Consider the following 14,043-nt stretch of genomic DNA (forward strand, 5'->3'; position numbering starts at 1 on the left):
AAACACTGCAATCGCTAAAGTCTTGCTCATTCTCCCGCCCCTGTGGAGCATGGCCATCCCTCATTGAACTCGGAAAGCCCCAAGCCCCTCATGTGATGCCATAGTGCAAGCCTGAAAGTGCCCCGACAGATGCCAGGCTGATCAACATCCTCGTGTGATAGAGAGTCCAAGGTCCACTTGTAAAGCCATGGTTTTGCAATTGCTTTAAAGGAAACAAACGAACGCTCAGCCTCTCCCTGGAGCCGGGCGGTCGTTACCACCGCCCAGGGGAGCCACCGAGGGCTCGTTTTCAGCCTCCTCCCCAAAGGATTTTCCCTGCACGGACAGTGGTCAAGGCTTCTCTACCGAGGCACAGCACAGATCTTGTAGGGCTGAGGGGCCACTGTGATGCCTATCTTGAACTGGAGACTGAGCGTGGTGTCGGGGGGTGCCTGGAAGGTGAACTTCTGGAGCAGAGCCGTGAAGAAGAGGAAGAGCTCGGAGCGGGCAAGCAACTCACCCAGGCAGGCACGCTTCCCTGCGGAGAAAGCCGTTCGTGACATCCTGAGCCAGCGTTGGCTGCCCAGCTGCTTCCCCAGCCAAAACAGCCTCTGCCTTCCCTTAGACAATGGTTCAGCTGTGTTACCCACATCCCAGGATGAGTTTTGTGGCCCAAATCGTGCTCCCCAGTAACGGCATTGGTGTTACAGCATGGGCTGCCCCTGAATTGCAGGACTTTGTGAGAGCACGTGTGTCTAACTCTATGCACACCCATTGTATCCTCCCCTGTTTGGAAAAGTCTGGATGTACCCATGCTGGGAGAAGTGGTTTGTTTGAGCTACACCACAGGGAGCTACCAGAGGATGTGTGTGATGCTGTTATGGGAAAGGGATGCTGAAATCAATCTACCCTGGAAAGCTGCTGGTAGGGGTTGGCCTGGATGAAGGTGTTTCTAGGGTCTCTGTCATTTCTGCAGTCTCCTATTCATCCTCACCTCTCTTCTGTGCATGTGAAGAGAGACAAGAAAGGGCTCAGAGTGTGGTTGCAGTGCTTTGAGTTGGCCACGTGAGCACTGCTTGAATCATAGAATCGTCTGGTTGGAAGAGACCTTCAAGATCGAGTCCAAACATTCACCCTCTCTGAAAAAAAAATTTCTGATATGTAGTGTAAATTTCCCCTGGTGTAACTTGAGGCCATTCCCTCTCGTCCTGTCATTCATAATGTGGGAGAAGAAACCGACCCCCATCTCCCTGCAACTTCTTTCAGGTAATTGTAGAGAGCGATAAGGTCCCCCCTGAGCCTCCTCTTCTCCAGACTAAACAGTCCCAGCTCCCTCAGCCGCTCCTCATAGGAAAAGTTCTCTAAACGCTTCACTAGTTTCGTTCCTTTTCTCTGAACCCGCTCCAGCACCTCGATGTCCTTCTTGAAGCGAGGGGCCCAAAACTGGACACAATACTCCAGGTGTGGCCTCACCAGTGCTGAGTACAGGGGGGCAATCACTTCCCTGCTCCTGCTGGCCACACTGTTTCTGATACATGCCAGGATTCCGTTGGCTTGAGCGGCACGTGCCAAGGTGCAGCCAATATCTGCCCTTTTCTTCACTATGTTATTCTGTGTCTCCACCCTGCAGTTGGAAGGAAGCCCCATCCCAGTGCCTCAACACGGAAACACCAAAATCCAGGAAATCTTACCTATAGAAAATGGCATAAAAGACTCCCTTTTCCAGAACTGTCCATCCTTCAGGAAATGCCCAGGGTTAAAAGTGTCAGGGGTTTCCCACTCGTTCTTGTCAAACATCACAGAGGTTAAATTTGTCATCAAAATGGTGCCCTGAGAGGAGAAAAGAAAAAGAAATTGCCCTTTCTCTGTCACTGACAGCAGAAGGGGCATTTTTATCTTCCAGTCTCCTCTCCATGGAGAATGTTCATAGACTAATTCTGCAACAATTGTTCATCCAACACACCCCAGCACAGCCAGCCAGACTGTTTGAAGGTGCAGTGACTATACATGTACGTTTGTGCCTCATCAGCATCATTTTTATCTGCTGTAATCTTGGGCCAAAGTTCCTGGAAAATCTGTGTGAGATGGGATCCGTGCCTCAATGGTGTGTGCGGGGCTGTTGCCCCATGGTGCTCTGCACCATTCAATGTGCTGCAGAAAGTTGTTTGGATGGCAAAAACTTGTGTTCACTCGGAGTGGACTCTGGGCAGGGCAGAGACACTGTGGCTCTGCCCCTCCTGCCTGCACAGGATGAACATGGCCTGGCAAATCGTGCTTGGGGTAAAGTCTCAGCGCTCAGGCGTGCCGTTACCTTTGGTATGTGGAAGCCATCCAAGACCGTGTCCTTCACTGTCAGTCTCGGCACATTGAAAGGGATGATGTTGCTTTTCCTCTGCACTTCATGGATGACAGCGTTGGTGTAGGGCATGTTACTCCTGTCCTCCAGGGCGGGCGGCCGTGCCTGCCCGATGACGGCGTCTATCTCAGCTTGCACGCGGGCTGGTGGGAAAGAGCAGAGATCAGCCGAGGTCCGAGAAAAAGCCCCTTGGAACAACATGGGGTGGTTGCTGTTAGGATACTCCAAGGACTGATCTGGGACACCTGCTGCTGTTTGCACCTCTTCTGTGTGAGTGCAGGGAGATTCCCAATTTTCCTCTCAAAGAGGAGAGTGTTGCACAAAGCCATGAGAGCTAAAAGCACAGAAAATCACTCATCTTTTGCTAATTGTACCTTGAATCTCTGGGTATATGGCCATAAACAGCAGAGCCCAGCGGATGGTTGTGGAAGTGGTCTCTGTCCCGGCAAACAGCAGGTCGAGAGCGCACGCCACGAGGTTTTCCTCCTGGAAGCTGCTGTTGCCGTTGTCCTTCACAAAAAGTTGTGTTAGTGCTGCATGAACAGCGAGGGCTGCCCTGATGGCAGGCTTAGTCCAAGCCAACCCCTAGGATGTTGGCAGAAGCTACTTGACTCCTGCACCTCCATCCTTTTGAAGGGTGCCCTAAACCTGATGTCCATCCTAAGCTCATAAATTGCCACAGAGGCATCTCAGATGGAGCATTTGGGCTCATTTCTTGTCCCTCCTGATTTCTAAGCCCTGCTGCAGAAGAGTTTGCTTTGTGTTGCTCACCTTGGCTATCTCCTGCAGGTAGCTGTCGATGAAGTCCCGGCTCTCCGATGGGTTCCAGTCCTCCTTGTGTTTGTCGATCTTCTCTTTCACAAAACTTTTCAACAACCTCCCGTTTTTAATCATGGTTTGGTGGGATCCGGGGAGGAACTTTATTATAGACGGGAAACTGTTGTACAGCTTTGGAGACAAAAGGAGAAAGACAAACTGAATAAAGGACTACAAAACCCTTCTGTTATTGAAACTTGCAAGGCCTGCAGTGCCATGCTTTCTACATAGCTGGAGTTGGTGGATATAGCTCAGCTCCAGAAGAGCTGGACAAGGGATTGATGTTCCTCTTACAGAGTGACTTGTGCATTACTTGGTGTTTCAGCAGGTGGGTTGGCAGTCAGTGGGATGGAAAGGTGATGTTGGGTGAGAGAGAGAAACGTGAGCACTGCTCATCTTGAAAATGAGTCAGAAAGAAATTATGGGCAAATGCACGCCATTGAAAGAAACAGGGAATGACAACGAAGTTTGATGATGTAAACGCTACAAGGTTTGAAGCTGGCTCCGGAGAAGACACTATGGCACTGCAAAAGTGCTCACCATCCATGTTGGTGGGAGCAGAGCTGTACCTGGCTCATGACGGTCCCGCGGAGGGTCACTGTCTCGTCCATCAGCTGCAGCAATTTTTGGAAGTCATCATCGTGGTAGTCAAACCGGTTGCCAAAGGTGACAGAACAGATGACATTTGAAACTGCGTTATTGATTTTAAAGTGAGGGTCGAAAGGCTTCCCTGGAGAAAGAAAAGGGAATGATCAATTCTCTTCCAGCCTTCACAGAAAAGGAGAAGAAAACACAATTTTCGAACGTAAAATTTTCTACAAGTATGGGTTAAATGAGTGGTCCCTGAATGCGCATTCTCCTGTGTCACTCCTCTCCTGGGACACCTCACCATCCCTATGAGCTGGCCAAGCTTGGCTGGGCAGCCCCAGTGTGGAGCAAACATCCCACCTTCAGTCCCCATTCAATCATATCATGGAGATGTTTGTTTACTTTGGAAAGCAAGGTCTGCAGGAGAGTGGACATCATGTGAACTCAGTTGAAGTGTCAGTGCTTACCCAGGCAAGGGGTTTTCCAGAGATTTCCAAGAGGGCAGTAGGGTGCAGGTAGGCTATGAATGACACTTTGGGTGCCAGCTTGCTGCATTCACCAGTCAGTCTGAGGGCAAAACCTCTGTAAGAGGGAGCTGGGATGCTGGCAGAGTGCTGGCATCACTTGCAAGGCGAGGTGTTTTCAGCATGCAGTGAATCATGGTTGAAATTACAATGGGCCATAGAGGTTCCTGCCTTCAGCACAGTTTGTGAAGGCCATGGCACTCACCCTGCTCATCCCCAAACACATCCACGAGGCATCGGCACTCCTCCTGGATGCGCTCCTCCAGGCCCCTCTTCCCCAAGCCAAAGTTTCGGAGGGTGGTCAAGGTGAACCTCCTCTGCTGCTTCCACAGGTGCCCATTGGAGGTGACCAGTCCTGGCAGAAACATTCCACTGTGAGCTGAGGCACAGAGCTCCAGGAGGGGAAAATGCTCCAGGGCTCTGACTTGTCTCTGCCCAGCTCAGGCTTTTGCCATGTCAAGGCTTTGCCCATAGAGCTGATCTGCCTGTCCTGAGGGGTAACTCACCTCTGTTGTTGAAGATGTCCTTGTCAACAGGAAATTCAGGGCGATCCATGAAGTTTTCCCCTTGGTTTACAAGAACTTCCTTAACCATTCGCAGCCCGTTTACGAACACGAATGTTGTGCTGCCCATCTGCACGCTGAAGATGTCCCCATATTTTTCAGTAAGCTGGGAGGGGGGTGAAAATCATTAAATGCTTTTCATTTGCAATGAATGTGCCCGTCAGGACAGGGGGAATGGGTGACAATAAGGGAAGCTGAGAGCGGGCAGGAAGACCTGTTGTTTGCACAAATGTCTACTTTTATGAGTAGTATCTTTTTTCTTTCCTCTTTTCCTGAATCACTGATCAGGGTTTGGTGTTAACTGGCCATAAGTAAAGCAAAACTCTCCACGGCTGTTTTTTCAGTCCTGTTTTTTTCCAGGTTTTGTTTCACTTTGTTCCCAAACACCCTTCCAGTTCCTGGTCAGACCTGCAGGGCTCTTACAGCCATGACTGCACCCATGGTGTCTGGCCATGCCCTTTGCCCAACGGATTGCTCCACACTTGTGCCCTGACAAGCTTCATCCAGTTTGCTGCTGACTGTGGGCCAACCTCCTGCCCACCCTGGGGTGAGCTCCTCGGAGTTCACATGGGCCATGGGGTTTGGGTTAACCCCCTCCTCACACTGCTAAGCTTGCAGAGCTGCAATCCCCTGTGTCCCCGTCCTCCCGGTGCCTACCACCCCCGTACCTTCTGCACCATGATTTGGGGATTTCTGAAGTTCCTCAGGTAGGTGTGCCCCAAGAAAGGGAGATAGAAGGGACTGGGAGGGAAGTGCTTCGGTTTTCTGTGCTTCATGTAGTCAGCAACAAGGAGAAGAAAGATGATGAGGAAGATGAGGAGCATCTGGAAGGAGATACTCTCCCAGAGGAAGCGCATCATGGGTCAGTGGTGAGGATCTTCAGGGATGTGTCTAGCAGAAGGTCAGGGCAGGTCGATCTAACAGGGCACCACCAAAGCCCCCAGAGACAGGGGAAGATGGACAATGTGCTGGCACAGCTATGGGCACAAAGAGAAGAGAGCATGGAGCAGCTTTTGCTGACCTGGCCTGGAAGCTGCATTTGGAATCCTGCTTTCTGAGGTTTCCGTACGGACCTTTGGATTAAAACCCTTGTTGATTAAACTCAAGCATTTCCTCCGATCTCATTAAAAAAACTCAAACACAAACCAACACATTACGCAGCTCCCCTTTCCCCTTGTGCCTCCCACTGCTGCTTCACAACCCCCCAGTGATCCACGTCATTGTCTAAAGGACAGAAATGAGCTTTGCAAGGCCGGGATTAACACCTTACGGCAGCCTCCCCGTGACATTCCCACAAGCCCATGGCTCAGCATGAGCCCCGCTCTCTCCTGCCCATGGTGCCCTCACCGTGCCGCGTCCCGGTGTCGGCTTCACAGTGCCGGGGAGTCTGCAGCCGCTCCGAGTGCCTCGCGATTTGCTTGTTTGCAGAAGCAGAAGCTGGTTCACCTGCACAAAGAAGATTCCCAGACCAAGGATCAGGTCAGCAGGAACATCTGAGATAAGGTTGTGTAAACCTGTCACAATCCATCTGACTCACAGGCTGAGGTTTTGTGCGGAAGGGTGGAGCAACGCCACACACGCGAGAGTGAAGCTGCTGCATAACTTTACACTTGAGAATCTTGAAATAAGTTAAACCGCTGTTTTATTGTGGAACTTAAAGGGGAAAAAGCAGTTTTTGAGGAGAATCTCTCTTTTTGTCTCTGGGTTTTAAGCACGTTTAGGCATGAGCCTGGGGAGATGCCTGTTTTCCCCCTCACTCACATGAGATGTCCACACAAAATATAAATAAGTTAATACTTCCTGTCTTTGTTGTATGTGTACATAATATTTTAAAACAAGGAGATTTGAGATTTTTTCCCCTCAATCAATTAAAAAAAAAAAAAGAAGCTTTTAATAATTTTCTCTCCATGAGTAGGGAAGGAGATACTAACGTAAGAGGGAAAGGCAAGTTTGAAATGGAAGAGGGAAGACATCAACCTTTTTGTGCTAAGCCACTTCAAACAGTACTGTATGTAGCCATGTGCCAGGGGTCAGACCTGCACCAGAGCAAATGAAAAAATGTAGAGAAACCAGTGTCTAGTCGTGAATGGCTTGGAAAACTTAATTGGGGAAAAAATGTCCACAGGTCTTTTATCTTTTCTTTTAGAAAGAAACTAAAACACCTTGGGTACCTGCAAAACATTAATTCAGACTGCAGTAGTACTACAATGATGAGTTAGAAGGACGGCTCCTCGGCAAAACCCTCCCGTTCCCGGCGTGGCAGGGATGGGATGTGCAGAGGACTCTCCCATGTGGCATAAATCCGCCACTGCACAGCGATCGCTCTGTACCGCAGCAGAGGTGCTTGTTGCCAGAGATGGAGGCTAAAGCCGCTGGAAACGAAACTCGATTTCATCCTGTTTTCCTGTTGATGATTCAGTATCCTACAGGTGTGCACAGAGAAAAGCCACTTCTGAAAGGTAAGAAGAGGGAAAAGGAATAATCTCCTTTGATGTTTTGGTGAGGATTTATTGATGCATGAGAAAGAGATGTTAGAGGGTGCCTTTATTTAACAGATTACATGTCGAAGATAACAAAATAGAAAAAATGTTGGCAATTAACACCTGTATTAATGGTATAAGATGAGGGCTGGTACTGCTCAGCACACAGCCACAGCCCAAACACTGCAATCGCTAAAGTCTTGCTCATTCTCCCGCCCCTGTGGAACATGGCCATCCCTCATTGAACTCGGAAAGCCCCAAGCCCCTCATGCATTTGTGATGCCATAGTGCAAGCCCGAAAGTGCCCCACAGATGCCAGGCTGATCAACTTCCTTGTGTGATACAGAGTCCAAGGTCCACTTGTAAAGCCATGGTTTTGCAATTGCTTTAAAGGAAACAAACGAACGCTCAGCCTCTCCCTGGAGCCGGGCGGTCGTTACCACCGCCCAGGGGAGCCACCGAGGGCTCGTTTTCAGCCTCCTCCCCAAAGGATTTTCCCTGCACGGACAGTGGTCAAGGCTTCTCTACCGAGGCACAGCACAGATCTTGTAGGGCTGAGGGGCCACTGTGATGCCTATCTTGAACTGGAGACTGAGCGTGGTGTCGGGGGGTGCCTGGAAGGTGAACTTCTGGAGCAGAGCCGTGAAGAAGAGGAAGAGCTCGGAGCGGGCAAGCAACTCACCCAGGCAGGCACGCTTCCCTGCGGAGAAAGCCGTTCGTGACATCCTGAGCCAGCGTTGGCTGCCCAGCTGCTTCCCCAGCCAAAACAGCCTCTGCCTTCCCTTAGACAATGGTTCAGCTGTGTTACCCACATCCCAGGATGAGTTTTGTGGCCCAAATCGTGCTCCCCAGTAACGGCATTGGTGTTACAGCATAGGCTGCCCCTGAATTGCAGGACTTTGTGAGGGCGCGTGTGTCTAACTGTATGCACACCCATTGTATCCTCCCCTGTTTGGAAAAGTCTGGATGTAACCATGCTGGGAGAAGTGGTTTGTTTGAGCTACACCACAGGGAGCTACCAGAGGATGTGTGTGATGCTGTTATGGGAAAGGGATGCTGAAATCAATCTCCACAGGGAAGCTGCTGGCTGGAGTTGGCCTGGGTGAAGGTGTTTCTAGGGTCTCTGGCATTTCTGCAGTCTCTTATTCATCCTCATCTCTCTTCTGTGCGTGTGAAGACAGACAAGAAAGGGCTCAGAGTGTGGTTGCAGTGCTTTGAGTTGGCCACGTGAGCACTACTTGAATCATAGAATCGTCTGGTTGGAACAGACCTTCAAGATCATCGAGTCCAACCATTCACCCTGCACTGTCAGGGTCCCTAAACTACGTTGCTCAACACCAAATCCACACGGTTTTTAAACACCTCCAGGGATGGGGTCTCCACCACCTCCCTGGGCAGCCTCTTCTAATACTTCACAACCCTCTCTGTATAGAAATTTTTTCTGATATGTAACGTAAATTTCCCCTGTTGTAACTTGAGGCCATTCCCTCTCGTCCTGTCATTCATAACATGGGAGAATAGACCGACCACCATCTCCCTACAACTTCTTTCAGGTAATTGTAGAGAGCGATAAGGTCCCTCCTGAGCCTCCTCTTCTCCAGACTAAACAGTCCCAGCTCCCTCAGCCGCTCCTCATAGGACAAGTTCTCTAAACGCTTCACTAGTTTTGTTCCTTTTCTCTGAACCCGCTCCAGCACCTCGATGTCCTTCTTGAAGCGAGGGGCCCAAAACTGGACACAATACTCCAGGTGTGGCTTCCCCAGTGGTGAAGGGGGGGACAACCACTTCCCTGCTCCTGCTGGCCACACGGTTTCTGATACATGCCAGGATTCCATTGGCTTCAGCGGCACGTGCCAAGGTGCAGCCAATATCTGCCCTTTTCTTCACTATGTTATTCTGTGTCTCCACCCTGCAGTTGGAAGGAAGCCCCATCCCAGTGCCTCAACATGGAAACACCAAAATCCAGGAAATCTTACCTATAGAAAATGGCATAAAAGACTCCCTTTTCCAGAACTGTCCATCCTTCAGGAAATGCCCAGGGTTAAAAGTGTCAGGGGTTTCCCACTCGTTTTTGTCAAACATCACAGAGGTTAAATTTGTCATCAAAATGGTGCCCTGAGAGGAGAAAAGAAAAAGAAATTGCCCTTTCTCTGTCACTGACAGCAGAAGGGGCATTTTTATCTTCCAGTCTCCTCTCCACGAAGAACGTTCATAGACTAATTCTGCAACAATTGTTCACCCAACACACCCCAGCACAGCCAGCCAGACTGTTTGAAGGTGCAGTGACTATACATGTACGTTTGTGCCTCATCAGCATCGTTTTTATCTGCTGTAATCTTGGGCCAAAGTTCCTGGAAAATCTGTGTGAGATGGGATCCGTGCCTTGATGGTGTGTGCGGGGCTGTTGCCCCACGGTGCTCTGCACCATTCAATGTGCTGCAGAAAGTTGTTTGGATGGCAAAAACTTGTGTTCACTCGGAGTGGACTCTGGGCAGGGCAGAGACGCTGTGGCTCTGCCCCTCCTGCCTGCACAGGATGGACATGGCCTGGCAAATCGTGCCTGGGGAACTGGGAGTCTCTTGGTAAAGTCTCAGCGCTCAGGCGTGCCATTACCTTTGGTATGTGGAAGCCATTCAAGACCGTGTCCTTCACCGTCAGTCTCGGCACATTGAAAGGGACGATGTTGCTTTTCCTCTGCACTTCGTGGATGACAGCGTTGGTGTAGGGCATGTTACTCCTGTCCTCCAGGGCGGGCGGCCGTGCCTGCCCGATGACGGCGTCTATCTCAGCTTGCACGCGGGCTGGTGGGAAAGAGCAGAGATCAGCCGAGGTCCGAGAAAAAGCCCCTTGGAACAACATGGGGTGGTTGCTGTTTGGATGCTCCAAGGACTGATCTGGGACACCTGCCGCTGTTTGCACCTCTTCTGTGTGAGTGCAGGGAGATTCCCAATTTTCCTCTCAAAGAGGAGAGTGTTGCGCAAAGCCATGAGAGCTAAAAGCACAGAAAATCACTCATCTTTTGCTAATTGTACCTTGAATCTCTGGGTATATGGCCATATACAGCAGAGCCCAGCGGATGGTTGTGGAAGTGGTCTCTGTCCCGGCAAACAGCAGGTCGAGAGCGCACACCACGAGGTTTTCCTCCTGGAAGCTGCCGTCACTGTTGTCCTTCACAAAAAGTTGTGTTAGTGCTGCATGAACAGCAAGGGCTGCCCTGACAGCAGGCTTAGTCCAAGACAAACCCAAGGATTTTGGCAGAAGCTACTTGACTCCTGCACCTCCATCCTTTTGAAGGGTGCCCTAAACCTGATGTCCATCCTAAACTCATAAATTGCCACAGAGGCATCTCAGATGGAGCATTTGGGCTCATTTCTTGTCCCTCCTGATTTCTAAGCCCTGCTGCAGAAGAGTTCGCTTTGCGATGCTCACCTTGGCTATCTCCTGCAGGTAGCTGTCGATGAAGTCCCGGCTCTCCGAGGGGTTCCAGTCCTCCTTGTGTTTGTCAATCTTCTCTTTCACAAAACTTTTCAACAACCTCCCATTTTTAATCACGGTTTGGTGTGTTCCGGGGAGGAACTTTATTATAGACGGGAAAGTGTTGTACAGCTTTGGAGACAAAAGGAGAAAGACAAACTGAATAAAGGACTGAAAAACCCTTGTGTTATCGAAACTTGCAAGGCCTGCAGTGCCGTGCTTACTACATAGCTGGAGTTGGTGGATATAGCTCAGCTCCAGAAGAGCTGGACAAAGGATTGGTGTTCCTCTTACAGAGTGACTCGTGCATTACTTGGTGTTTCAGCAGGCCGGTTGGCAGTCAGTGGGATGGAAAGGTGATGTTGGGTGAGAGAGAGAAACGTGAGCACTGCTCATCTTGAAAATGAGTCAGAAAGAAATATGGGCAAATCTACCCCATTCAAAGAAATAGGGAATGACAACGAAGTTTGATGATGTCAACGCTACGAGGTTTGAAGCTGGCTCCGGAGAAGACACTATGGCACTGCAAAAGTGCTCACCATCCATGTTGGTGGGAGCAGAGCTGTACCTGGCTCATGACGGTCCCGCGGAGGGTCACTGTCTCGTCCATCAGCTGCAGCAATTTTTGGAAGTCGTCATCATGGTAGTCAAACCGATTGCCAAAGGTGACAGAACAGATGACATTTGAAACTGCGTTATTGATTTTAAAGTGAGGGTCAAAAGGCTTCCCTGGAGAAAGAAAAGGGAATGATCAATTCTTTTCCAGCCTTCACAGAAAAGGAGAAGAAAACACAATGGTCAGAGGTAAAATATTCTACAATCTTGGGTGAAATGAGGGGCCCCTGATGGGCCTCCTCCTCCTGTTGCACCGCTCTCCTGGGACACCTCACCATCCCTATGAGCTGGCCAAGCTTGGCTGGGCAGCCCCAGTGTGGAGCAAACATCCCACCTTCAGTCCCCCTTCAATCATATCATGGAGATGTTTGTTTACTTTGGAAAGCAAGGTCTGCAGGAGAGTGGACATCATTTGAATTCAGTGGAAGTGTCAGTGTTTACCCAGGCAAGGGGTTTTCCAGAGATCTCCAAGAGGGCAGTAGGGTGCAGGTGGGCTATGAATGACACTCTGGGTGCCAGCCAGCTGCATTCACCAGTCAGTCTGAGGGCAAAACCTCTGTAAGAGGGAACTGGGATGCTGGCAGGGTGCTGGCATCACTTGCAAGGCGAGGTGTTTTCAGCATGCAGTGAATCATGGTTGAAATTACAATGGGCCATAGAGGTTCCTGCCTTCAGCACAGTTTGTGAAGGCCATGGCACTCACCCTGCTCATCCCCAAACACATCCACGAGGCATCGGCACTCCTCCTGGATGCGCTCCTCCAGGCCCCTCTTCCCCAAGCCAAAGTTTCGGAGGGTGGTCAAGGCAAACCTCCTCTGCTCCTTCCATAAGTGCCCGTTGGAGGAGATCAGTCCTGGCAGAAACATTCCACTGTGAACTGAGACAGAACCCTCCAGGAGGAGAAAATGCTCCAGGGCTCTGACTTGTCTCTGCCCAGCTCATGCTTTTGCCATGTCAAGGCTTTGCCCATAGAGCTGATCTGCCTGTCCTGAGGGATAACTCACCTCTGTTGTTGAAGATGTCCTTGTCCATTGGAAATTCAGGGCGATCCATGAAGTTTTCCCCTTGGTTTACAAGAACTTCCTTAACCATTCGCAGCCCGTTTACGAACACGAATGTTGTGCTGCCCATCTGCACGCTGAAGATGTCCCCATATTTTTCAGTAAGCTGGGAGGGGGGTGGAAATCATTAAATGATTTTCCTTTTCAATGAATGTGCCCGTCAGGACAGGGGGAATGGGTGACAATAAGGGAAGCTGAGAGCGGGCAGGCAGACCTGTTGTTTGCACAAATGTCTACTTTTATGAGTAGTATCTTTTTTCTTTCCTCTTTTCCTGAATCACTGATCAGGGTTTGGTGTTAACTGGCCATAAGTAAACCAAAATTCTCCACGGCTGTTTTTTCAGTCCTGTTTTTTTCCAGGTTTTGTTTCACTTTATTCCCAAACACCCTTCCACTTCCTGGTCAGACCTCCAGGGCTCTTACAGCCATAACGGCACCCATAGTGTCTGGCCATACCCTTTGCCCAACGGATTGCTCCACGCTTGTGCCCTGACAAGCTTCATCCAGTTTGCTGCTGACTGAGGGCCAACCTCCTGCCCACCCTGGGGTGAGCTCCTCGGAGTTCACATGGGCCAAGGAGTTTGGGTTAACCCCCTCCTCACACTGCTAAGGTTGCAGAGCTGCAATCCCCTGTGTCCCCGTTCTCATGGTGCCCACCACCCCCGTACCTTCTGCACTGTGATTTGGGGATTACTGAAGTCCATCAGGTGGATGTGTCCCACGAAGGGGAGATAGAAGGGACTGGGAGGGAAGTGCTTCGATTTTCTGCGTTTCATGTAGTCGGCAAGGAGGAGAAAGACGATGAGGAAGATGAGGAGCATCTGGAAGGAGATACTCTCCCAGAGGAAGCGCATCATGGGTCCGTGGTAAGATTCTTCAGGGCTGTGTCCAGCGGAAGGTCAGGGCAGGTTGAACTCACAGGGCACCACCAAAGCCCCCAGAGACAGGGTGAGATGAACAATGTGCTGGCACAGCTGTTGGCACAAACAAGCATGGAGAAGCTTTTGCTGACCTGACCTGCGGGCTGCATTTGGACTCCTGCTTTCTGAGGTTTCAGCAAGGACGCTGGATTGAACTCCTTCTTGATCAAACTCAAGCATTTCCTCTGATCTTATTAAAAAACCCCAAACACAAATGAACACATTCCCCAGCTCCCCTTTCCCCTTGTGCCTCCCACTGCTGCTTCACAAAACCCCAGTGATTCAAGTCCTTGCCTAAAGGATAGAAATTAGCTTTGCAAGGCCGGGATTAACACCTTACGGCAGCCTCCCCATGACATTCCCACAAGCCCATGGCTCAGCATGAGCCCCGCTCTCTCCTGCCCATGGTGCCCTCACCGTGCTGTGTCCCGGTGTCAGCTTCACAGTGCCGGGGAGTCTGCAGCTGCTCCGAGCGCCTCGCGATTTCCTTTGCAGAAGCAGAAGCTGGTTCACTGGCACGAAGAGTCCCAGACCAAGGATCAGGTCAGCGAGAACATCTGAGATAAGGTTGCGTAAACCTGTCACAATCCATCTGACTCACAGGCTGAGGTTTCAGCGCAGAACGGTGACGTGCGCTCGAAGCAAACAGCTGTCGGGGGTCTGCAGC

At 50.5% G+C, this 14,043-nt stretch overlaps 2 protein-coding genes across 2 annotated transcripts; both read right to left on the reverse strand.

The window, feature by feature from the left end:
- Positions 1–341: 341 nt before the first annotated feature.
- LOC104382055 (cytochrome P450 2J2) lies at positions 342–5,686 on the reverse strand. Its single transcript, XM_086617807.1, has 9 exons — positions 5,495–5,686; positions 4,770–4,932; positions 4,469–4,618; positions 3,721–3,881; positions 3,107–3,283; positions 2,710–2,845; positions 2,291–2,478; positions 1,671–1,809; positions 342–517 (listed from the first exon to the last, which is right to left on the reverse strand). The coding sequence occupies exons 1-9, from the start codon at positions 5,684–5,686 to the stop codon at positions 342–344; spliced, it is 1,482 nt and encodes a 493-aa protein (XP_086473933.1).
- A 2,144-nt stretch (positions 5,687–7,830) lies between these two features.
- On the reverse strand, positions 7,831–13,313 carry LOC147528207 (cytochrome P450 2J4-like). The gene is made up of 9 exons (XM_086617795.1): positions 13,125–13,313; positions 12,400–12,562; positions 12,099–12,248; positions 11,349–11,509; positions 10,736–10,912; positions 10,339–10,474; positions 9,920–10,107; positions 9,283–9,421; positions 7,831–8,006 (listed from the first exon to the last, which is right to left on the reverse strand). The coding sequence occupies exons 1-9, from the start codon at positions 13,311–13,313 to the stop codon at positions 7,831–7,833; spliced, it is 1,479 nt and encodes a 492-aa protein (XP_086473921.1).
- Between the last annotated feature and the right edge of the window lie 730 nt (positions 13,314–14,043).

Source organism: Tauraco erythrolophus, chromosome 10 (genome assembly GCF_009769465.1).
Source record: "Tauraco erythrolophus isolate bTauEry1 chromosome 10, bTauEry1.pri, whole genome shotgun sequence".
Lineage (NCBI taxonomy): Eukaryota > Metazoa > Chordata > Aves > Musophagiformes > Musophagidae > Tauraco > Tauraco erythrolophus.

Coding starts and splice junctions, on each gene's coding strand:
- LOC104382055 (XM_086617807.1), bottom strand. CDS start 5,686: ATGATGCGCTTCCTCTGGGAGAGTATCTCCTTCCAGATGCTCCTCATC. Junction 4,619..4,769: donor GGACATCTTCAACAACAGAG/GTGAGTTACCCC, acceptor TGTTTCTGCCAG/GACTGGTCACCTCCAATGGG. Junction 3,882..4,468: donor TGTGTTTGGGGATGAGCAGG/GTGAGTGCCATG, acceptor TTCTTTCTCCAG/GGAAGCCTTTCGACCCTCAC.
- LOC147528207 (XM_086617795.1), bottom strand. CDS start 13,313: ATGATGCGCTTCCTCTGGGAGAGTATCTCCTTCCAGATGCTCCTCATC. Junction 10,913..11,348: donor GCGGGACCGTCATGAGCCAG/GTACAGCTCTGC, acceptor TTGTCTCCAAAG/CTGTACAACACTTTCCCGTC. Junction 10,475..10,735: donor ACCTGCAGGAGATAGCCAAG/GTGAGCATCGCA, acceptor CTTTTTGTGAAG/GACAACAGTGACGGCAGCTT.